Source organism: Musca domestica, unplaced genomic scaffold (assembly GCF_030504385.1).
Source record: "Musca domestica strain aabys unplaced genomic scaffold, Musca_domestica.polishedcontigs.V.1.1 19, whole genome shotgun sequence".
Taxonomy (NCBI): domain Eukaryota; kingdom Metazoa; phylum Arthropoda; class Insecta; order Diptera; family Muscidae; genus Musca; species Musca domestica.
In genome coordinates, this window is record NW_026712245.1 from 7,621,020 (window position 1) to 7,644,775 (window position 23,756).

General features: G+C 35.8%; 1 protein-coding gene and 1 long non-coding RNA gene across 2 annotated transcripts in view; one reads left to right on the top strand and one right to left on the bottom strand.

Annotated features, from left to right (window-relative positions):
- Positions 1–21,378, top strand: part of LOC101893390 (protein Wnt-4) — a 99,548-nt gene extending 78,170 nt beyond the window's left edge. Inside the window, exons 3-5 of the mRNA XM_059121211.1 lie at positions 19,354–19,858; positions 19,929–20,159; positions 20,244–21,378. Of these exons, the coding sequence (XP_058977194.1) occupies positions 19,354–19,858; positions 19,929–20,159; positions 20,244–20,483 (976 nt within the window). The 3' untranslated portion in view covers positions 20,484–21,378. The remainder of the gene's footprint in view (positions 1–19,353; positions 19,859–19,928; positions 20,160–20,243) is intronic.
- The window catches only part of LOC131801983 (uncharacterized), a 119,778-nt gene that overhangs the window by 55,578 nt on the left and 40,444 nt on the right, over positions 1–23,756 (bottom strand). The window contains exon 2 of the long non-coding RNA XR_009341996.1: positions 16,688–16,755. This is a non-coding gene — a long non-coding RNA (uncharacterized LOC131801983). The remainder of the gene's footprint in view (positions 1–16,687; positions 16,756–23,756) is intronic.

Here is a 23,756-nt window from a genome sequence, read left to right on the forward strand (position 1 = left end):
CATGATTTTCTATAGAAAATTTTTGGTGGAGACCATGATTTTCTATAGAAAATTTTTGGTGGAGACCATGATTTTCTATAGAAAATTTTTGGTGGAGACCATGATTTTCTATAGAAAATGTTTGGTGGAGACCATGATTTTCTATAGAAAATTTTTGGTGGAGACCATGATTTTCTATAGAAAATTTTTGGTGGAGACCATGATTTTCTATACAAAATTTGGTGGAGACCATGGTTTTCTTTACAAAATTTGGTGGAGACCATGGTTTTCTATAGAAAAATTGGTGGACATCAACATTATCTGTCGAATATTTAATCGATCAAACGTTTTCTAAATATTTCTTTCAGTGTAGTAGTGAAATTTAATACTCTTCGGTCAAGCCTGGTGGTATTATGAGTATTTACTTTGGAATTAAATTGTTTGTAATGATCTTAAGATGGTCATCAATATTTGCTAATTTAAAATCAATTTTCCACGGACAAAAGATCTGAAGCTAAAGAGGAAGATATGGGATTTTTCTTCTTCAGATGGGAAAGTCCGTCTAGCATTTAGTTAACATTCTCTTGGGCTATGCAACCGACCGCCTGCTTGGAAATATTTGTTTAGTAAATGAGTTGTTAAATTAAGAAATATATAAGTTGGTATGTATGTTTGTCCATACATAACGGTGGTGATATGACAGCTAAAGATTAGAATCTCTTCTCTTCAAGTCTAGACCCCAAGATTAAAGTTAAGCACAAATCTCTTGAACTAAAACTAAGAACGAGGCAAAAAGTATGTTAATCAATGAGAATTGTTCTTGCCCCAAGTCATTGAAACTTTGCAAAAAAAGCTAACCTGTACATGCCCCCTGCGAGCGAACTCTCACACACAGATGCAAATATTGCATTGCAATGCCTTAATAAAAATTCTAATTTATGACTTTAAAACGCCTCATAATGCAGATTTTTCCAACTCCAACCTCATCATCCTCCGTCTCTTCCTCATCAGCAACATTATTAGCTCTGCAAATTTTAAACAGCCTTCAGTGAATTCTCACATCACGACCAATATTCGTCCATTGTTGGAAAGAGTAAAAATAGAAAATTAAATAAACCACTTGCCAGCCTAAGAATGTGGAGAAGGAAAAATTGTTGAAAACAAAAAACAACACAGCATCGAACATCGGGTATGGGCGTGCAGCAGGCAAACAACTTCATCACATTAGGACTCAATATTCATAATAATGATGATGGTGCAATCAATTGAAATATTGAAATGTAATAAAAATTGAAATTAATTGAAATAGAAGTGCGCAGCAATGTTCGATGTATGAATGTGTGCATGTGGATGTGGTCATGGTATTCCCCCAGTTGTACGAGCCACTGGAAATGTGCGTACAATATTTTTACATTGTACGCACAAGCTATGCCAGATTTATTTGCCACCCTCACACAAAAAAAACAGCAACAACAAATCCACAGTTATCAGCTCATAACTGTAAAAAGTTCCATGCGAGTTTTCCAAGTACCAAAGTTCGATTGCAAGTGCACACTTGGACGAAACAATGTGAAAAGAGTTGGAAATTGGAATCTAACAAATGGAAATGGAGCCAAAGAGGGCCTTTTTTCACAAACTTGACAGAAAACAAGATTTCTATACAAAACCATATTTTTCCATAGAAAACTTTGTGGAGACCACTGTTTCCTATAGAAAACTTTGTGGAGACCACTGTTTCCTATAGAAAACTTTGTGGAGACCACTGTTTTCTATAGAAAACTTTGTGGAGACCACTGTTTTCTATAGAAAACTTTGTGGAGACCACTGTTTTCTATAGAAAACTTTGTGGAGACCACTGTTTTCTATAGAAAACTTTGTGGAGACCACTGTTTCCTATAGAAAACTTTGTGGAGACCACTGTTTTCTATAGAAAACTTTGTGGAGACCACTGTTTTCTATAGAAAACTTTGTGGAGACCACTGTTTTCTATAGAAAACTTTGTGGAGACCACTGTTTTCTATAGAAAACTTTGTGGAGACCACTGTTTTCTATAGAAAACTTTGTGGAGACCACTGTTTTCTATAGAAAACTTTGTGGAGACCACTGTTTTCTATAGAAAACTTTGTGGAGACCACTGTTTTCTATAGAAAACTTTGTGGAGACCACTGTTTTCTATAGAAAACTTTGTGGAGACCACTGTTTTCTATAGAAAACTTTGTGGAGACCACAGTCTTTTTTATAGAAAACTTGGTGGAGACCACAGTTTTTTCTATAGAAAACTTGGTGGACACCACACGGTTTTCCATAGAAAACTTGGTGGAGACCACACGGTTTTCCATAGAAAACTTGGTGGACACCACACGGTTTTCCATAGAAAACTTGGTGGAGACCACAGTTTTCCATAGAAAACTTGGTGGAGACCACAGTTTTCCATAGAAAACTTGGTGGAGACCACAGTTTTCCATAGAAAACTTGGTGGAGACCACAGTTTTCCATAGAAAACTTGGTGGAGACCACAGTTTTCCATAGAAAACTTGGTGGAGACCAATGTTTTGCAGAGAAAAATTGGAGGAGACCATGGATTTCAATATAAACATTGGTGGAGACCAATGTTTTCCATAGAAAACTTGGTGGAGACTAATATTTCTTATAGAAAATATGGTGGAGACCAAGATTTCTAAATGAAATTTAGGTGGAGACCTAGATTTCTAAATGAAAACTTTGGGGAGACCAAGATTTCTTATAGAAAACTTGGTGGAGGCCAAGATTTCTCATAGAAAACTTGGTGGAGACCAAGATTTCTTATAGAAAACTTGGTGGTGACCACAGTTTTCCCATAGAAAACTTGGTAGAGACCACACGGTTTTCCATAGAAATCATGGTGGAGACCACACGGTTTTCCATAGAAAACATGGTGGAGACCACACGGTTTTCCATAGAAAACATGGTGGAGACCACACGGTTTTCCATAGAAAACATGGTGGAGACCACACGGTTTTCCATAGAAAACATGGTGGAGACCACACGGTTTTCCATAGAAAACATGGTGGAGACCACACGGTTTTCCATAGAAAACTTGGTGGAGACCACACGGTTTTCCATAGAAAATTTGGTGGAGACCACACGGTTTTCCATAGAAAACTTGGTGGAGACCACAGTTTTCCATAGAAAACTTGGTGGAGACCACAGTTTTCCATAGAAAACTTGGTGGAGATCACAGTTTTCCATAGAAAACTTTGTGGAGACCACAGTTTTCCATAGAAAACTTAGTGGAGACCACATTTTTCCATAGAAAACTTGGTGGAGACCACAGTTTTCCATAGAAAACTTGGTGGAGACCAATGTTTTCCCATAGAAAACTTGTTGGAGACCAATGTTTTCCCATAGAAAACTTGGTGGAGACCACAGTTGTCCACAGAAAACTTGGTGGAGACCACAGTTTTCCACAGAAAACTTGGTGGAGACCACAGTTGTCCACAGAAAACTTGGTGGAGACCACAGTTTTCCATAGAAAACTTGGTGGAGACCACAGTTTTCCATAGAAAACTTGGTGGAGACCAATGTTTTCCATAGAAAACTTGATGGAGACCACAGTTTTCCATAGAAAACTTGATGGAGACCACAGTTTTCCATAGAAAACTTGATGGAGACCACAGTTTTCCATAGAAAACTTGGTGGAGACCAAGATTTTCTATAGAAAACTTGGTGGAGACCAAGATTTTCTATAGAAAACTTGGTGGAAACCAAGATTTTCTATAGAAAACTTGGTGGAGACCAAGATTTTCTATAGAAAACTTGGTGGAGACCAAGATTTTCTATAGAAAACTTGGTGGAGACCAAGATTTTCTATAGAAAACTTGGTGGAAACCAAGATTTTGGTGGAGAATACGATTTTACGATGATCGAAAATCGTATGTATTGCAATTATCTGAGGCCTTTTTTATAAAATACCCTCGCTTCCAGCCCTGTCGCCTCGACTGGGTGTTCCGACATATTTGTGTAATAGTAAATTATGCCAAAGCGAAGTCAAAGACAATTAACATTTTTAACATTCAGTCTAGATTAAAATTATAATTGTTGTGATTTTTTCAACAATAGAAACAATGTTTTGTGGAATGGTGGACAGTATCGAGCAAATTACAGAAATTATTTACATTAATGTGTGAGTCAATAGACAAAGTTTCATGAAATAACTGTTCTCAGGGAAGCTGTCAAGTTCATTTTGAAAAATGAATAGCTTACAACTGAAATTTAACACGGACACATTTATTTTTATACCTTTAATCTATGGTTTAATTAGGTTTGTTTCGTTACACTGTGGCGCCCAACGCAATATGGCTCGAGCTGAAATAAAATTGCATTTGTGCAATGCAATTTCTGGCATGCCTTTTAAACGCTCATGGGCAAGAGCAAAAATCAATCAAAATCAATTAAAATTTGTTAGGATTCCACAACTTCATTCATGTGGTCAGCCAGAGCTATAAAGATTGGATTCATTAGCCTGTCAGAAGAAGTTCAAAATTCTCGAAGAGAGCAACATGAAACTAGATGTCACTTTCATTCCCGTTGTTCTTGGAAAATGCACTTTACAACAACACTGCACAGCACAAAACAAAAAAAAATAAGAATGAAAAGAAAACAAAGCCTCAAGTCTTAAATGTTATTAAATGAACAATAGTCGTAGAGAGGTCTGGCTATTGTTGGCGTTGCAGTTGTTGGTAGTGTGAGCGGTTGTCCATTGTGAAGGAAAGTCCAACTGACCAATACTTTCAATTAACATTTCTATATTTGTTTCTTACACAATGTCTGTCCGCTGTTGGGGATTTTTCGAAGAAGGGTAATATTGGATTGTTTACAAACCATAGACACTTGGGTGAGGGGAAAGGGCGGTATAGAGAGAGGGGGAGAGATGGCAATGCTAATATTACAAATATGTTGTTCTACATGTGTACATTGTCCTCCTAAGAACTCGTACTTTAAAGTTTCTTCTCAAACCACGATAACCCATCCTTTTTTGTTTTCTCCTCTCTTTTCACAATTTATACCCATGGAGACAGAGAGGCATTTCTTTAAGACCTAATTGCATTTCGAACAATTTGTAAATACGTTTGTAATTTCATTTTTTTGTCGTTCTTTTGTTGTTTGCTGTCGTTGTTGTATTGTTTTCTTTTATTGTGGAACAGGATTAACTATCGTGTTAACAATTCATATGAGTTGTATTTGGGTATATACATTTTGTGGATATTGGATACCAAAAGGTTAATAGTGACCAACTTCTTTAAAAAATGTAACTCTTAAGTTTTAACAATTGAACTTTTTATGACAATTAAATTTGCGACCCTAGATTATAGAACTTCTAATGTAGAATATTTAAAGGATAATTTTACAAAATCTTTACATTTTTTTTACCCAAAATAAGAATTTTGACTCTTATTTGGGAGGGAGTTTATCTGGTCGCAGAAAGTGTTTTGAAAAAATTCAAGTCAAAGAAGTGGACCAAAAAAATAAAAAAAAAAAATAATCCGAATTTAAACACATGTAGACTTTTGGTTTACAGTGTAATATATAGGTTCTGAAGTTAGCAACGTGACGGGAGAAGCAACAATAACAAAAAAAAGACTTGCATGCAGTATAATACTTTAAGTATTTTGGCTTTAGGTAACTAATCATCGTTGCAGTCTTTAAAAATTTCTATGAATTTTTTGAGATGCATATTAGGGTGGATCATAGGAGAGGGTTCTAACTAAGATTGATAAAAAACTTAGAGGAAACGACGGGTTGCCATAGAAAACTTGGTGGAGACCCTGATTTTCTATAGAGAACTTGGTGGACACCATAATTTTCTATAGATAACTTTGTGGAAACCATGATTTACTATAGAAAACTTGGTGGAGTCCCTGATTTTCTATAGAAAACTTGATGGAAACTCTGGTTGAAACATGGTGGAGACCATGATTTTCTACTGAAAACTTGGTGGAGACCAAGATTTTCTATAGAACAATTGGAGTTCCTGGTGGAGACCAGCATTTTCTATAGAAAACTTGGTGGAGACCAAGATTCTCTATAGAAAACTTGGTGGAGACCAAGATTCTCTATAGAAAACTTGGTGGAGACCAAGATTCTCTATAGAAAACTTGGTGGAGACCAAGATTCTCTATAGAAAACTTGGTGGAGACCAAGATTCTCTATAGAAAACTTGGTGGAGACCAAGATTTTCTATAGAAAACTTGGTGGAGACCAAGATTTTCTATAGAAAACTTGGTGGAGACCAAGATTTTCTATAGAAAAATTGGAGTTTTCGGTGGAGACCAGGATTTTCTATAGAAAACTTGTTGGAGACCAAGATTATCTATAGAAAACTTGGTGGAGAACAAAATTTTCTATAGAAAACTTGGTTGAGACCAAGATTTTCTGTAGAAAACTTGGTGGAGACTAAGATTTTCTATAGAAAACTTGGTGGAGACCATTGAAAACTTGGTGGAGACCACACAGTTTTCCATAGAAAACTTGGTGGAGTCCAATGTTTTCCATAGAAAACTTGGTGGAGTCCAATGTTTTCAATAGAAAACTTGGTGAAGACCAATGTTTTCCATAGAACACTTGGTGAAGACCAATGTTTTCCATAGAAAATGTGGTGGAAGACCACAATTTTCCATAGAAAACTTGGAGGAAGACCACAGTACCACAGTTTTCCATGGAAAATGTGGCGGAGACCACAGTTTTCCGTAGAAAATGTGGTGGAGACCATAGTTTTCCGTAGAAAATGTGGTGGAGACCACAGTTTTCCGTAGAAAATGTGGTGGAGACTACAGTTTTCCGTAGAAAATGTGGTGGAGACCACAGTTTTCCATAGAAAATGTGGTGGAGACCACAGTTTTCCCATAGAAAACTTGGTGGAGACCACAGTTTTCCATAGAAAATGTGGTGGAGACCACTGTTTTCCATAGAAAATGTGGTGGAGACCACTGTTTTTCCGTAGAAAATGTGGTGAAGACCACTGTTTTTCCGTAAAAAATGTGGTGGAGACCACAGTTTTCCGTAGAAAATGTGGTGGAGACCATAGTTTTCCGTAGAAAATGTGGTGGAGACCACAGTTTTCCGTAGAAAATGTGGTGGAGACTATAGTTTTCCGTAGAAAATGTGGTGGAGACCACAGTTTTCCGTAGAAAATGTGGTGGAGACCACAGTTTTCCGTAGAAAATGTGGTGGAGACCACAGTTTTCCGTAGAAAATGTGGTGGAGACCACAGTTTTCCGTAGAAAATGTGGTGGAGACCACAGTTTTCCGTAGAAAATGTGGTGGAGACCACAGTTTTCCGTAGAAAATGTGGTGGAGACCACTGTTTTCCATAGAAAATGTGGTGGAGACCACTGTTTTCCATAGAAAATGTGGTGGAGACCACAGTTTTCCATAGAAAATGTGATGGAGACCACAGTTTTCCATAGAAAATTTGGTGGAGACCACAGTTTCCATGGAAAACATCGTAGTAACCACCGCATTCTATGGAAACCTTTGTGGAGACCACTTCTTTTGGGAAATCCTCGAATCGGAATAATCCCTTGTAATTCATGTTATTCATCCATTGTCCAACTAACCACCCTAAAATTAATTAGTTTGATATTTTGGTTTAGAAATACTTTGCCAACGATTAAAGTTAGTTTAATTTTTTTTTTTTTTTTGCATTTCTTTCATTAGGCTAGCGAGCGAGCGAGCCTTCATCATCTGTCTGCACCCCTATTAGGTTGCAATTAAAGAAACAGCAGATAGAAGAGACCGACCAAATCCTATCCTCTACTCCAATACAGGGGCTAATCATCAAAGAGTTTGGGGCATAGGTTACGACAGAGAAGTGTCATTGTGCCATGTCAGTGCTGGCCTGGTCGGTCGAGTTATTGGCTTGTTGTACTCACCTCATCAAAACAATGTTTTTGTCGCCTTTTAGCGGTCAGTAGTTTTTCAATTGGGTATTAGCCAGAAATTCCATTTCATGTAATATTACATTTTGTGTTTATACAAAATACTTGTAGGGGTTTACATGAAGCTTTAGTTGTTCATGTCAAACGGATATCTATTCCACAAAAACACACACACACACACATATATCTATTCGTCCATGGTGGGATATATAGATGTGTGTGTGTGTGTGTGTCAGACAGCTATTTAGAAATTTGATCTTTTGACTTTAGTCGGTTGCTTGGTCTATCTAGCTATCCAGCTATCGTTGTCTGTTTGTCCGTCTGTCTGTCCATCTGTCGGTCTGCCAATACTTATTGATTGATTTTTGTCCATGAATATTTCCATTTCATGGCATAGCAAAATAAAATGACGTTTTCCATGCAAACACCACAAGGCGAACGGCGAAAAACTTGGTTAATGAGAGAAAAATTTTCCTTACACCTACCTACGCGCCCCAATGACTTCACAATGCCTTCATTCTGTTAGCAGTTCTTCACTTTATGATGTTATAAAAAATTAAGTGATTCTTATGAAAATAAACAAAAGTTTGCAAAAAACCACAAAACGTGTAGTGGAATAGGGTGAGGGGTGATGGGGTCGGAAATAAATATCGTAGAGATCGTAATATGGATCATCATAAACAAGACGTTTTCATTTTTTTGCCACACCGGTGAATTTATATTCCCGCAAAAATTTACTAGCAATTGAGTGAAAGTTTTTTGTTTTGAAATTTTTGTTTGGCAAAATATCTAATTTTATCCGGTCAATATTTATTTGTATACAAATATAGAATGAATGAAAAATATTTAACATGGATGTTTCAATATTGAATATTTTTTGAACTATGTTCTAATGACTCATAAAATTGGTTATGACATCCCTACTCATTTAGTTTTTTTTAAAATAAATAAAAATCAATGGAGATTTCTGACATTATTTCTTTAAAAAACATAAGATTTGTCAAAAAGGTTTAGAATTCCTTTAATTAAACCAGTAAAGAAAGTCTTAAAGTCGGGCGGGGCCGATATAACAAATCAGATGAACAATATATATGGGAGCTATAGCTAGCAAATTTGACATACTAGCTTCTGGACTCAATTCGGTCGTAAGTGCCAAATTTCATCCCATTTGGGCAAATATTAGACTTTTGGTGCAAAATAAAAGGTAAATCGGACGAAGTTATAGATGGGAGCTATATCAAAATCTGAACCGATCTCGATAAAATTTAGCAAATATATTTCTGAGCTGTATTTGATATATTTCCCCAAATATTATTGTTACAGAGTGCATAACTAAAACAACAAATCGGATGAACAATATATATGGGAGCTATAGCTATATCTGAACCGATTTCGATCAAATTTGGCATACTTATTTTCATGCCTAATTTGGTTTTATATGCAAAATTCCATACTATTCGGGCCGATATTACACGTTTGGTGCACAATAAAAGGCAAATCGGACGAAGATATATATGGAAATTTTGACCGATTATCTCCAATTTCAATAGGGTTCGTCCTTGGACCAAACAAATGATTTGTGCAAAATTTCATCTTGATAGGGCAATAAATGCGAACGGTACTTTGTTTACAAAAATACATGGACAGACGGACGGACGGACATGCATAAATCGACTCAGAATGTGATTCTATGCAGATCATCAAAAGGAACAATTGGTCTATGTCGTTTCCTTTTGCCTGTTACAAACAAATGCACAAAGACATAATACCCTGACCACCTTGTGGTGTAGGGTATAAAATGGTAACAAGATCGTCCAGGTGAACATTTTTTACCCTAAGCCATGAAGAAAGTTAAATTAAAAAATCGGTTGAATCCAGAGCGATATTCCAGGAACCTGCCAAAATAGACAGCTTTTCATTAATTTGGAAAATATGGCTAACACCTTTAAAATTCCACTTCAAGACAGCATTTTTTATGGGATCATAAAAACCCCATTTATTTTTACAGAAGCCCTTATATGGAGCTTTTATCAAAAGCTGAACCCACATTGAAAATTTTTTCGTAGAGGGAGTTATCATCTAACGGAAAGCCAAAATGACAAATTTAAGCTAATTCTGTTAAAAACCGAAGCCGAGTCATTGGCTTCTAAAATTAAAAAAAAATAGAGGATCATCAAAAATGCTTTAATTAGAGAGATGCCATTACAAGGAACTATAAAGACAAAATTGTTTGCCAGGTTAAATTCCATCCACAGAACCAGCTGGAAACTGTAAATTAGATCCTGGAAATACTGAAATCAGTACACAGTGTTAATACCCGCCTTTCTAAACATAGGGTATATTTTTTTCAAAATTTCAAAACTCTACATAAAATAATTCGATATATACAGGGTGAGATGAAAAAACTGCAACCAATTCCAGACTGCTGTCGTTTCTATGCCACTCGTCCGACAGCTGTTAAAATTATTCCAGTGACAGTATTGTTTACAAGCGTACAAAAGCATTTTGGTCAGAATTTTCCAAAAAAAGTTATTTGTGATGGAGTTCAAGCGTGATTTCTTTATATTTGGCTGGAAAACCGCAAGTGGCTATCGTTAGAGCACTCTAGCATTTAAATGTGAATAAATCTTTTGTGTCTCGTACCATCGCTCGTTACTGTGATACTGGTAGCGTAGCCCGACGTCAAGGAAAAGCAACATCGAAAAGTAAAGTAGCGACTTGATCGAAACCCGCGTCGCTGTGACCGAAAAATGGCTCGTCAGCTGAACATATCGCATTATTCGATTCAAATATTGAAAAATTAGGTCGGGGTAAAGTCATTGGAATTCTAAAACAGTGCAAGAACTTACACCGCAAGAGTAAGAGAATAGACTCAAAAGAGCTAAAGAGTTACTTCGCTTGGCCGAAAGTGGTGACCTGCCGAATTTGGTTTTCTCCGATGGGAAAACATTCGTTATCCAGCAGTTTGTAAACAAACAAAATGATCGTGTTTACTTACTTGTTTGTCAGCTGAAAATGTCCACCTTCGGTTGGCCACCAGAACTCAAGCGCCGGCCATGGTGATGGTGTGAACCGCCATAACAGCCGATGCTCGCTCTCCGCTCGTATTAATCTACCGTGGCATCAGAATAAATGCCGAAAATTATCGCGTAAATATTCTGAAGGGTGTATCAAAGCCTTGGGCACCCAAACATTTTGGCCGCAAACCTTGGACATTACAACAGGACTCAGCACCATCGCACGCGCCACCCAAAAATTTTTACAAAATGAGGTTTTTCGCTTCATGTCCAGCGCACAATGGCCACCAAAATCTCCGGATACCAAGCCGTTGGATTATTGTGTCTGAAGTATTTCGGAAAGCAAGGCTGGCACTAAAAAATACCAAAATGTCGATCGCCTCAAGCAAGCGCTTCGCCGGGAACGGGCCAAGATTCCGCAGAGCGGTGACGGTTTCATTGGCCGTTTAAAGATCATAATTCGCGCCAACCGTGACCAATTCGAACAAATCTAAACTTATTCTAAAATTTGATGATATTTCCGACTTCGCTTTCATTCAATAAAACTTAAAAAAAATGTAAAAATTATGACATTTGACTTTGTTAAAGGTTTTTTATTTCACCCTGTATATTCTTGATCAGTATAAAATTTTTATCGAGTTGGCCATACTCGGAAGTCATTCTGGAAGTCATTCTAGCTTCCAAATGAATGAAGTGAGTGGAAAAAATGCACTTAATTAATTTATTAATTCTAGGAATTTTTGGTATTGACAATGGGTCATATTACGGATCAACATTAAATTTTATGTCGATTTATGTTCGTAGATGCATATGCAGGCCTAGGACTTCGAATAGCCCCCATATAACGCTACCTCCCTATGTTCGGCATTATGATGAATTTAGCGACGTTATTCATAGGATTTTTTTCAAGTTTCGTATTAAAATATTTTAATGGGGAAAATTGAATTTACAGGTCCTCGTCTTCCTATAGGCCCAATATAACGGTAACTCCCTATATTCGGTATTTTTATAATTTTAGCAGTATTATTCAACGGATTTTTTTTAACAATTTTTCCGAATGCTAGAAGGTAATTATTTAATATTTTTTTTTTTTTTTTTTTTTTGGGGGGGGGGGGGGGGGGTGGTGTTTTAGTCATAATTTCAAACCGAAATTACTGTAAATGTGAAACCTCTCTATATTCGGCATATAAATGCTTTTAGATTTTTTCAACGAATATATTTTAAATTTAGTATTTATTTACTTTAGTGTTGACAATTCTCTTATAGAAAATTTTTTACAGAGGCCGTTCCGATAATTGGTACTTTGATGACTTATGTCACATTTTTCGACGGAATTGTTTCAAATTTAGTATTTGGAGGTCATTATGAGTACCACTTCCTTTGACAGAAAAGTTACGTATACATGCCCACACTTTGGTATATCCCCCATATAATGCTTCCTTCCGATATTTGGTATTTTGTCGAATTTCGTGCTAATTTTCAACGAATTTATCAAAATTGGTATTTTGAGTTCACAATAGGCATCACCTTCTCTGGCAGATAATGGCCTACACATATACACGTGTTCATTTATGCCATGTATAACTTTAACACCCAATATTCTATACTTTAATAATTTTCGTGGATTTTTTGAAATGTTGCATGTCACTTCCAAATAAGTTCGGCCCGGAATCTACTAGATTTTCATGTAATTATTGAAAATTTTGATTTTGTTGCTCGGTGTCATTTAAAATTTTGATCCTTTTCGGGGGGTGGCACCGATAGTGTCGATTTTTACACATGATCTAAGTCTAATGTAAATATTACGATGTGCGAAGTTTTGACACTCTCTTTGATTTCTACCAGAAGGAAGGAACCCTTATATTTCACATTTGCCTAAGATCTAGCATTAAAAGAAATATTAAATAAAATCAACGAATCATAACGCCCTTTTCATGAATCAGGATCTTTCAAAATTTCGAACTTAGGTGAAGGAGGTAACAAAGAGAGAGAAAAGGTGAGAGTGCCAATGTTATCCATTTTCCCACCTAACCTGATAAAAACTTTGCAATTTCCCAACTTCTTACAAAATAAATAAATACTTTCCAGGCTGTCTGCAAAATATATAATTTGCTCTATTTGTGGGGGTATCAGTAACAGGAGAAGTGAGCCGAAGATAGCCTCTTTGAACTGGATCTTAGGTTGGGAGAAACATTAGGCAGATTTAGGAGAAAACATACGCCGAATAGTTTTTCAAAAAATTTTAGTTTTAGGTTCTCATTGGCTTTTTGGTTGATTTTGAATTTTTGACATATTGAAATTTCTACTAGATTCCCGATCCCGTACTTTCTGGCCAAAGAAGTTCTCTTAGTGGGCATCTCACATTGATTGAAAATAATACTAAAGCCAGACACTTTTTTGATTGTAAGACTGGTAAAAGAGATTTCACCAGTCCTACCATCAAACAAGTATCTGGCTGTGATGTTATTTTCCAACGAAATAAGTTTCCCATTGTTTCCTTCCTTCTTGACCTCTACATTGCATGGATCACATTTTCCATTACAATGCCTTAAACTATCGTAATTTAAAATTAATAAATTACAATTTCCATTTTCATTTCCATTACAAAGAAAATGCTATAAAATAAGCTTTCAATATTCGTGTGGCAAGAAAAGTAAATAAACAGAAAACGAACAGAAAGCTATGGAAGAAGGCAACAACCACAAATGTCTAATAAAATTAACTAAAGAATAGAGAGCTGCTATTGGCAGAATTCATGTTATTTAGCCGTGATTCTACCAAGCAATTCATTTGGCCCAAAAACACATCCATCCATCCATCCGTCAATATTCTTCAGCATCATCCAACTCTACATCTGTTCTTCTCGATGATGGCTGGCCAGGGCAAATGGCGTTGCTCATTATTTGGTTGGTTCTGCGAAAAAAGAGCGTTTTAACACACGGCCAAATATAATGATCGTGTGTTGCACAAAAAAAAAAACACATCCCATGCTCAGTACCAACACCACACACATTTTAGGAAAATAATGACACGAGCTACTCAGCGCAAGAAGATTAACCAGCCATTACGTCGGCGTTGCAGATACCACACACACGCACCCAGAAGGGTCTTGGAAAATTAAATAAATTATTTTTTAAATAAATAACCACACAAAAAAACAGCATCAACAGATTTCATAAGCTTCTTTTTTATTATTATTGTTTTTCTTAGGTCAGGTTGAATCTGAAATAGTCATAAATTTTATTTTGATGAGCGAGTTTGATTTCCTGTTCGAATTTTGTATTTTTTAGAATAAATTCTAATCAGTGGCCGTTGTTTGGTTTTATATTAAATCAAACGTAAACGGAGGGGAATAATTCTTCGTAATTTATGGGAATTTTAACAAATCATGAAAATGATCAAATGCTAATGGAGAACTAAGAAAATGTCTGAGCAAAGAATAGGGTATTTCCCACCTGAAGAGAAAATATGAGAGAGAAGATATCAGAAGTATGGAGAGGAGTCTAAGGGAAATTTAAGGAAAATTAAAAAATAGAAAAACAACTAAAATAGTATCAGTCGGGCTTGTCGACAGATGTAAACCTCCTTGCCATAAGTTATGATTATTCAAACTATTGACCCTTTATGGTGAAAGTTCCGAAGCAGTTGGATAATATTGACAAATTCATATCTGACCTAAGACTGATAAAAATATTACAAAGTGCCAGATTTTTATTATATCGACTACTTCCTATACGTTATATGAGATATAGCAGAACATAGCATCCTCCTTATTTCTTTATATTTGGCTGAAAACCACAAGTGGCCATCGCAAGAGCACTCCAGCATTTAAATGTGAATAAATCTTTTGTGTCTCTTACCATCGCTCGTTATCGTGTTACTCGTATCGTAGCACGACGTCAGGGAAGTGGACGGAAGAAAACAGCAACATCAGCAGAAATGGTTCGAAAAGTAAAGAAGCGACTTGATCGAAAGCCACGTCGCAGTGGCCGAAAAATGGCTAAAAACGGCAAATGTTGAAAAATGAGCTCGGGATAAAGCCATTGAAATTCCAAAAAGTGCAAGAACTTACACCGCCACAGAAAGATAATAGACTCAAAAGAGTTAAAGAGTTGCTTTGCTTGGCCGAAAGCGGTGAACTGCCGAATTTGGTTTTCTCCGATGGAGAAACATTCGTTGTCCAGCAGTTTGTAAACAAACAAAACTTGCCAAAGAGGTCAGCTGAAAATGTGCACCATCGGTTGACCACCAGAACTCAAGCGCCGCCGTAACAGCCAATGGTCGCTCTTCGCTCGTAATAATCGTCCGTGGCATCAGAATAAATGCCGAATGTTATCGCGAAAATATTCTGGAGGGTGTATTAAGGCCTTGGGCACGTACACATTTTGGCCGCAAACCTTGAACATTTCAACAGGACTCAGCGCCATCGCACTCAGCACGCGCCACCCAAGAATGGTTACAAAAAGAGGTTCCTCGCTGCATTTCTAGCGCACAATGGCCACCAAAATCTCCGGATATCAATCCGTTGGACTATTGTTTCTGGAGTATTTTGGAAAGCAAGGTTGGCACTAAAAAATACCAAGGTGTCGATCACCTCAAACAAGCGCTTCGCCGGGAATGGGCCAAAATACCGCAGAGTAACATTCGGGCAGTGTGTGACATTTAAAAAAAATGTAAAAATTATAGCGTTTGACTTTGTTGCAGTTTTTTTATCTCACCTTGTATACCATCTCTAGCCATGTGGCTGAGGATATAAAAAACGAAATTCATGATTAAGGTGTTTTTCGGTTTCATTTTCGAATCATTAAAATATTCAGGTCCTTCAAGAAATGTGATTTCTTTCAAATCACCGACCCAAACTTTCAATACCCTCCACCGTTTGGGAGGAACAAAATTTAAAAATTGGGGCTAAACAAAAACTTGGGCCTCTATAGCCAATTATGTGCCAGTGAAGCCGGCGCCTATTATGAACCAATTCGGAATACAAAGATGAAGGCTACAAAAATACAAAAAAATTAAAACACTGATAATGATTATAAAATATATCGGATCCTCATTGCAATTTAATATCCTTTCAATCTTTTCGATCTATCTTCATTGTCTATGGAAACTATTTTTGCAAAATTATTTCCAAAAATTGAACTGCCACTAAAAATACGCAAAAATAAAATATACATTTTTATTATTGATTTCTATCCTGCTGTTAAATGTTTTCAATTACAAGATTTTAAGTTTTGTGTTTAGATCGTAGCAGTGCCATTAAATCAATTGCAAACAAGTGAAATAATTCAACATTTTCGAGTGGGTGGTGGGCGTTGGGTGGTAGTGTGTTTGTGTACCGCTGCTAATCAACAATTAATTCAACAAGCGATTAAATAAAAACTTGCTCACACAATGGGCAATCGCAGGTGAATTAAGTTGTTATTCGAATAAAAAATAAATATATTTTGAAATTCAAAATATGTATATCGGATAAACATGACGAAAGTCTAGCAATAGGTGATTTGTGAGAAAGTGGATGAGTAGTATTTTTCCCAATACAAACTAAAGACAAGCATTTGTCTCTCAACTATCTGAAATAGCTAAAAAAGTGTTTTTCTTCCCTTAAAATAATATGATTGAACCCTGGTGTTAAAAATGTAAACTATAATTTTATATTTATGTTACATCTAAGACACGAACACATATTCACAATAGCAATATTAATAGCAATATTTACTATGAACATGTAGATGGCGCTATGAAGTAAATATTCAACATAAAGTTAAAACTTACCAAATTAATAGGGTTGCCGACACATCTTCTGCAGGGCAAAAAAATATGGACAAACGGGGAAGAAATGTCTACAAAGAAAAAAATATTATTTTTTTTATTGAGTTTCATTGAAACTTTCTTATAACAAAATATTTTTTTTGTAACAAAAATGTCAAAAAATTTTTCACGTCGCGCCCACAGTTGGGAGATACCAAATGTTTTTCTCAATGCTCTTTTTGATGTTTTGCCCAATTTCCCTAAGTTTCATTTGAAATGAATTACATCACTTAAATTTCAGAAAATATTTTAATTCATTTTGAAATTCGGAAATTTCACTTTATATTCAGAGTTTGAATTTTTTTTATATTTTTGCATCCCTATCTGACACATGCCTTCGACGCTTTTCACCTCTGAACACATGTATTATAATGAATGTTACCAAAATATGTCGGACTTACAAATGTTTAAAGTTTAACAATTCAAACATTAACAGAACTTATTTTTAAAAATATTCAAAATTTAAAGGCATTAAAAATGTAAATGTGTGCAATTGTAAAAAGTTACAGTTTTGAAATACTTTTGCATTTATAAAATTGTTCTGTGATTTTATTTGATTGCATTGAAGATATGGGCCTCTTGTTTTTGCATAATACGGTCCTACGGAACATTTTACCATTGTGGGGTTGATATTTTTGTACGGTGCATCGGGTATTAGTTAGGCCAATCATAAATATATTGAGTTTTAAAATGAAATATCTAAATTCCAAATATAATATTTCAGAAATTCAGAATTTTAATTGAGGAGCATTTCAAATTATTAAAGTTGTTATTCTGCCTGTAACACCATCAAATGTTCGTCGAAAATTCCATAAAGTATATATATTCGTGATCAGATTTAACGACACCCATCCGATTCTCTGTCTATTGAAATCAAGATACAACCAATATTATGTGATGAAGAGCTTAGAAATTTTGCATACTAGTTTGCATTGAGTCTAGGATAGTTGCCAATGAACGGTATAAACCAGTCTCCGTATTCGATTTTTTTTCTCTTTTTGCACAACCAAAAATGTTTTAACAGTAGTGGAAACTTCGGTCCACCGGTCCGGTACCTCAAGCACATTTCAAAACTTCCCAAAAAGTTATCACAAGTCTTATATAAAGTGACCGAGGTCAAATGCTCACAGCTCATTATATTGTTTACAAGCATACAAAAGCATTTTGGTGAGAATTTTCGAGAAAAAAAGTTATTCGTGGTGGAATTCAAGCGTGTTAGTGTGATTTCTTTATATTTGGCGAGAAAATCACAAGTGGATATCGTTAAGGCACACCAGCATTTAAATGTGAATAAATCTTTTGTACCTACCTTTATCGTACCATCGCTCGTTACCGTGGTACTGGTAGCATAGCCCCATGTCAAGGAAGTGTACTGAAGAAAACAGCAACGTCAGCAGAAATGGTTCGAAAAATAAAGAAGCGACTTGATCGAAACCCGCGTCGCAGTGGCCGAGAAATGGCTCGTGAGCTGAACATATCGCAATATTCCATTCGGCAAATATTGAAAAATGAGCTCGGGGTAAAACCATTGAAATTACAAAAAGTGCAAGAATTTACACTGCAACAGAAAGAAAATAGACTCAAAAAAGCCAAAGAGTTAAAGAGCTAAAGAGGTTAGCTGAAAATGTGCACCTTCGGTTGGCCACCAGAACTCAGGCGCCGGCCATGGTGATGGTGTGGGCCGCCATAACAGCCGATGGTCACTCTCCGCTCTAATAATCGACCGTGGCATGAGAATAAATGCCGAATATTATCGCGAAAATATTCTGGAGGGTGTTTTAAAGCCTTGACCGCAGAGCTTGGAAATTCCAAAAATTGATCTTACAAAACCCCAATCGTAGATGATATTTTTCGTGGATTTCTCAAAAAAAAAATCCTAGATGACAATCGCACCCACTATTTTCAAGGACCATCAAAGTCAACGTGAGAAATTTATGCAAATATGTTATGAAAACTTATTTTAGGGATGGCATTTAGAATTAGTGTTTTTGTTCAGGAAGAAAACACTTGAATATTTTTGAAATTTTTTTAATTTTTTGGTCTAAGTGTTTTCAAGATGTTTCCTTTGATCTCACAATGTTTAAATATGTGAGATATATTTGGTGGTATACTACGGTTGGAGTTAAAAAATTTTGCCGAAAATTCTGCCCTTTTCATGGCCACCCTAGACAAAGTCCATAATTTGAATACATATTTTTAATATTTTGACCCAAATCTAAGTTGGTATAATTTCTTCAAGTATTTAAAATACCAATTTATTTCGAATAGGTTACCCTAACACAGTAGATTTCTCACCACGCATGGTTGAGAGATTCGGTATGTCAGTATAATTAGCAAAGTCAAAAACCAACCGCTATAGGGCGATTCAAAAATGTGGAAATATATAAATGGGTGACACGTCGTAGCTGATTGGAATGAAATAACTTTTCTATATTTTTTGAGCAAAAAAAAATATATTTTTGATTTTTTCCAGAGAAAAAATGCAACTAATCTCCTTCACGACTATAGGTGCAAGCAATTTCATATATTTCATTTTTAGAACATTTAGAAGTTTGAATTTTCAATTCAATTGAATTCCTTTAATTATATATTAACCATTTATATTTATTCCAATTTTTCTCACTTTACAGCGAACAGGAACATTTCATATCGGAGCATACGGTAATGGCTGTCTTTACGTCACAGGGCCAGGTGGGTGGACCGTGTCGTTATATGCCGGCAACCCGAAGACAAAATCATCAGTGTCGCAAAGAGTTCGGTTTACCCGATACCATACGCGAAGCACGGCGACTGGCCACCACTCATTGTGAGGATCAATTTCGTTATGATCGCTGGAATTGTTCCATCGAAATAAGGGGCAAACGGAATATCTTCAAAAAACTCTATAAGGAAACGGCATTTGTACATGCGCTGACAGCTGCCGCTATGACACATTCCATAGCGCGTGCCTGTTCCGAGGGACGTATGACCAAGTGTAGCTGTGGACCGCGCAAACACAATCGACCCGATCAGACATTCGAATGGGGTGGCTGTAATGATAATTTGAAACATGGCAAGCGGGTGACGCGTAGCTTTTTGGATTTGCGCGGTGGAGAGAGTGATGAGGTGACCGAGATATTACGACATGATTCTGAGGTAAGAGAAGAGAAGAGAAAATAAGGTGGTTTTTGAGAATTCAGATGATAATGGTTTTTTGTTTTTATAGGTCGGTATTGAAGCTGTCTCCACCATGATGAAGGACAAATGCAAATGCCATGGTGTTTCGGGCTCGTGCTCCATGAAAACCTGTTGGAAAAAACTGGCCGATTTCAATGCCACAGCCACTTTGCTGAGACAGAAATACAACCAGGCAATACGAAAGGCGCCCAACACACGCACAATACGCAGAGAGGCTACCTCGAGTCGTGTCAAAAAGCCCAAGCAGCGACGAAAGAAAGTGAGTAGAAGAGAAGAGAAAAGAGAGAATTTTAGCAATGAGAGTAATTAATAATAAATATTTTGTCTCTTTCCTCCCCCTCAGCAACAATCCCAATACACCACGCTGTACTATTTGGAGACATCGCCCACATATTGTTCCGTCACCAAGGATCGCCAGTGTCTGAACCAAGACAATTGTGCGAATCTTTGCTGTGGGCGTGGCTATGTAACGCGCGTCTTCAAACAGGTGGAGAAATGCCGATGCCGTTTCAACAATGGACGCTGCTGCCAATTGATTTGTGATTATTGTCAACGCTACGAGGATCGATACTTTTGTAAATAGATTGATTATTATTTTTAAAATAAAAAAATATTTTGTATTTTTAAGCTTCCATTCTACACAATGACTTCTCTGCTACTTCTCTCTAACATTAATTGAATCTAAAAAAAATTTAAAAAAATTCACTTTAAATCTTTTCTCAAATCGTACGAATCGTGGCGATTTAGGCAAACAAAGGACTTTTAAGGATGTGTTTTTTTTTTAACTATTTCTATTATCATTTTTGTATTGTATTTTATTTCATTCCTATTTATAAATGTGCGTGTGTGTATGTTAAACGAATAGTTCATAGACAGAATATTAAAACATAATAATAAAAAAAAAATACAATTAACTAAAGAAAAAACTCGAAAAGAAATCGAACAAAACCAACAGCAAAAAAAAATTGAATAGCATTACAGCAGAACAGAACAGGCGAATTGAAGAAAAAGAACTGGCAAAGAAAAAGGAAAAAAAGTATTTAAAAAAATCAAATAACTCATCAAAATGTTTAGACACATTACAACATCAGACCCCTCTCCTCCTATCCTCCTCCTTCTTCTCCACCACCCCCAATCTTCATCATCATATGACTCGTATAATGAAGGCATAACTCTTGTATTAAAATTAAAAATAACAAATAAATTAATAATATTTTTATTATTTAATTGTATGTAAAGATAATGGAAACAAAAATCAAACACACAGACGAAGAAAAAAACAAGAAAAAAAAAACGAAAAACTCTCAAAATCTTTCACAAAAAAAATCACATGAAAAAAACAACAACAACAACAAAATAATCATATTGTAACTTTAAACTCTTTTTAATTTATAAAAAAATATATTATAAGAAAAACAACAACAACAAACCAAAAAAATAAAGAAACATTTTCAAATAAAAATCCAATAAAAAATAAATCATTAATTTTTGTTATTTAATTTGAAATGACATCAAAATGTCTGGGTACCATAGGAAAACTTTATTCACAAATTTAAATATTTCAAAATACTTATCAAAAATCTTAGTATTTTGAGAATATGAAAAGTACTAAAAATTAAGGTATCATATTAAATGTTTCTAAAGGACAATTTTGTTGTCGACATTAAAATTTTAATAGAATTTGACCCATTGAATTCTAAATACGGCAACTTGAATCCGAATTTTGAGTAGTTAAATATAAATGCGAAATTTTTGCTAATGATATTCTATTGACATTTCTTAATTTTATTGCAATCTTTAATTAAAAAAAATATTGGTTATGAAACTGCTGCAATTTTTCGGAAATGGACGAAAGTTTTCAAACATTTAATGAAAACCAAATTTTAAACAGTAATTTAAAAAAGTAAAAAAAGGCCGTGCCGAACTTTGAATACCCTCTACGATTTGGAACGAATTTGGCAATTTTCAAAAAAATTGAAATCCGTTAAAAATTCTGTTAAAATATTAAAAATACCGAATGTAGCCGTATATTAGGCTCTATACGACGACATGGACCTGCACGCCCAACTTTTGTCATAAGCTATTACAGTATTCAAATGCGAAACTTGAAAAAAATCTGTTTATAATGTAGGTAAAATCATCAAAATACCGAATATATGGAGGTACCATGGGGGTTATAAAATGTGGACCAGCACAAACAATTTTCTCTCATAGGCTGTAGTATCCATTTCAAACCTCAAATACCAAGTTTGAAACAATTGCGATGAATATTGCCGCTAAAATCATTAAAATACCGAATATCGGGAGGTACCGTTATATGGGGGCTATATGAAGACGTGGACCTGCACAAACAATTTTCTGACTTAGGCTGTAGCACCCATTTCGAATTTCAAATACCAAATTTGAAACAATTCCGATGAATATTGTCGCAAAAATCGTCAAAATACCGAATATCGGGAGGTACCGTTATATGGGGGCTATACCAAAACGTGGACCTACATGGCCAAAAGTCCTGCAGACATAATACGCACATTTTATCAACTTATCGTTCGGAAACTAGAGTGATTTCCACAGACGGATAGACGGACGGACAATGTTAAATCGACATAGAATTTTATGCTGATATTTCGAGGTGTTACAAACGGAATGACAAATTTAATATACCGTCCATACTATGGTAGAGGGTATAAAAACTGCAACAAAGTCTAACGTCATAATATTTCCTTCTTTTTAAATTTTATTGCATGAAGGCAAAAAATGTCGGAAATAGCATCATGGCCGGCGCTTGAGTTCTGGTGGCCAACCGAAGGTGCACATTTTCAGTTGACCTCTTTTTCATGTAAACATGTTCAATTTGTTTATTTTTTTTACAAACTGCTGGACAACGAATGTTTTCTCATCGGAGAAAACCAAATTCTGCAGTTCACCTCTTTCGGCCAAGCGAAGCAACTCTTTAGCTCTTTGGAGTCTATTTTTTTCTGTTGAGGTGTAAGTTCTTGCACTTTTTGGAATTTCAATGGCTTTACCCCGAGCTCATTTTTTAATATTTGCCGGATGGAATATTGCGATATGTTCAGCTAACGAGCCATTTTTTGGCCAATGCGACGTGGATTTCGATCAAGTCGCTTCTTTATTTTTCGAACCATTTCTGCTGATGTTGCTGGTTTCTTCCGTCCACTTCCTTGACGTCGGGCTACGCTACCAGTATCAGATATGCACGAGCGCATTTAAATGCTGGAGTGTTCTAACGATAGTCACTTGTTATTTTCCAGACAAATATAAAGAAATCATACTATCCCGCTTTAATTCCATCACAAAAAAACTTTTTTCTGGAGAATTCTCACCAAAATGCTTTTGTACGCTTGTAAACAATGTAATGAGCTGTCACTGGAATAATTTTAATAGTTTTCGGACGAGTGGCTTTGAAATGACAGCAGTCTGAAGTTGGTTGCAGTTTTTTCATCTCACCTCACCATGTGAAGCTCCCCAAAAAATGACAACATTTTCACAGAACATAGTTTTCCGTACACAACAACAACGGATCAACAAATGTTGTTCAAAATTTTTAACAAAATATTTGTATCCGGGCAATGTCAGGCGCGAAAATGGACAATATAGACCCACTCCATCATGTACCTCCCACGCAATTGGTCAAAATTTTGAATAATTATAATTCTTATTAAATACGAAATAAGCAGCCGATTCACTTCAAATTTTACATATGCCAAGACCTGATGTGAACATTTGCTATATCGGCCCACTCCTGCTGGTTCCTCCTTACAAAATTCTAAATAGTTATTAGGCTCATAAAATGCGAAATGAGCATTAGATTAATTTCAAACTTGGTACATCACAT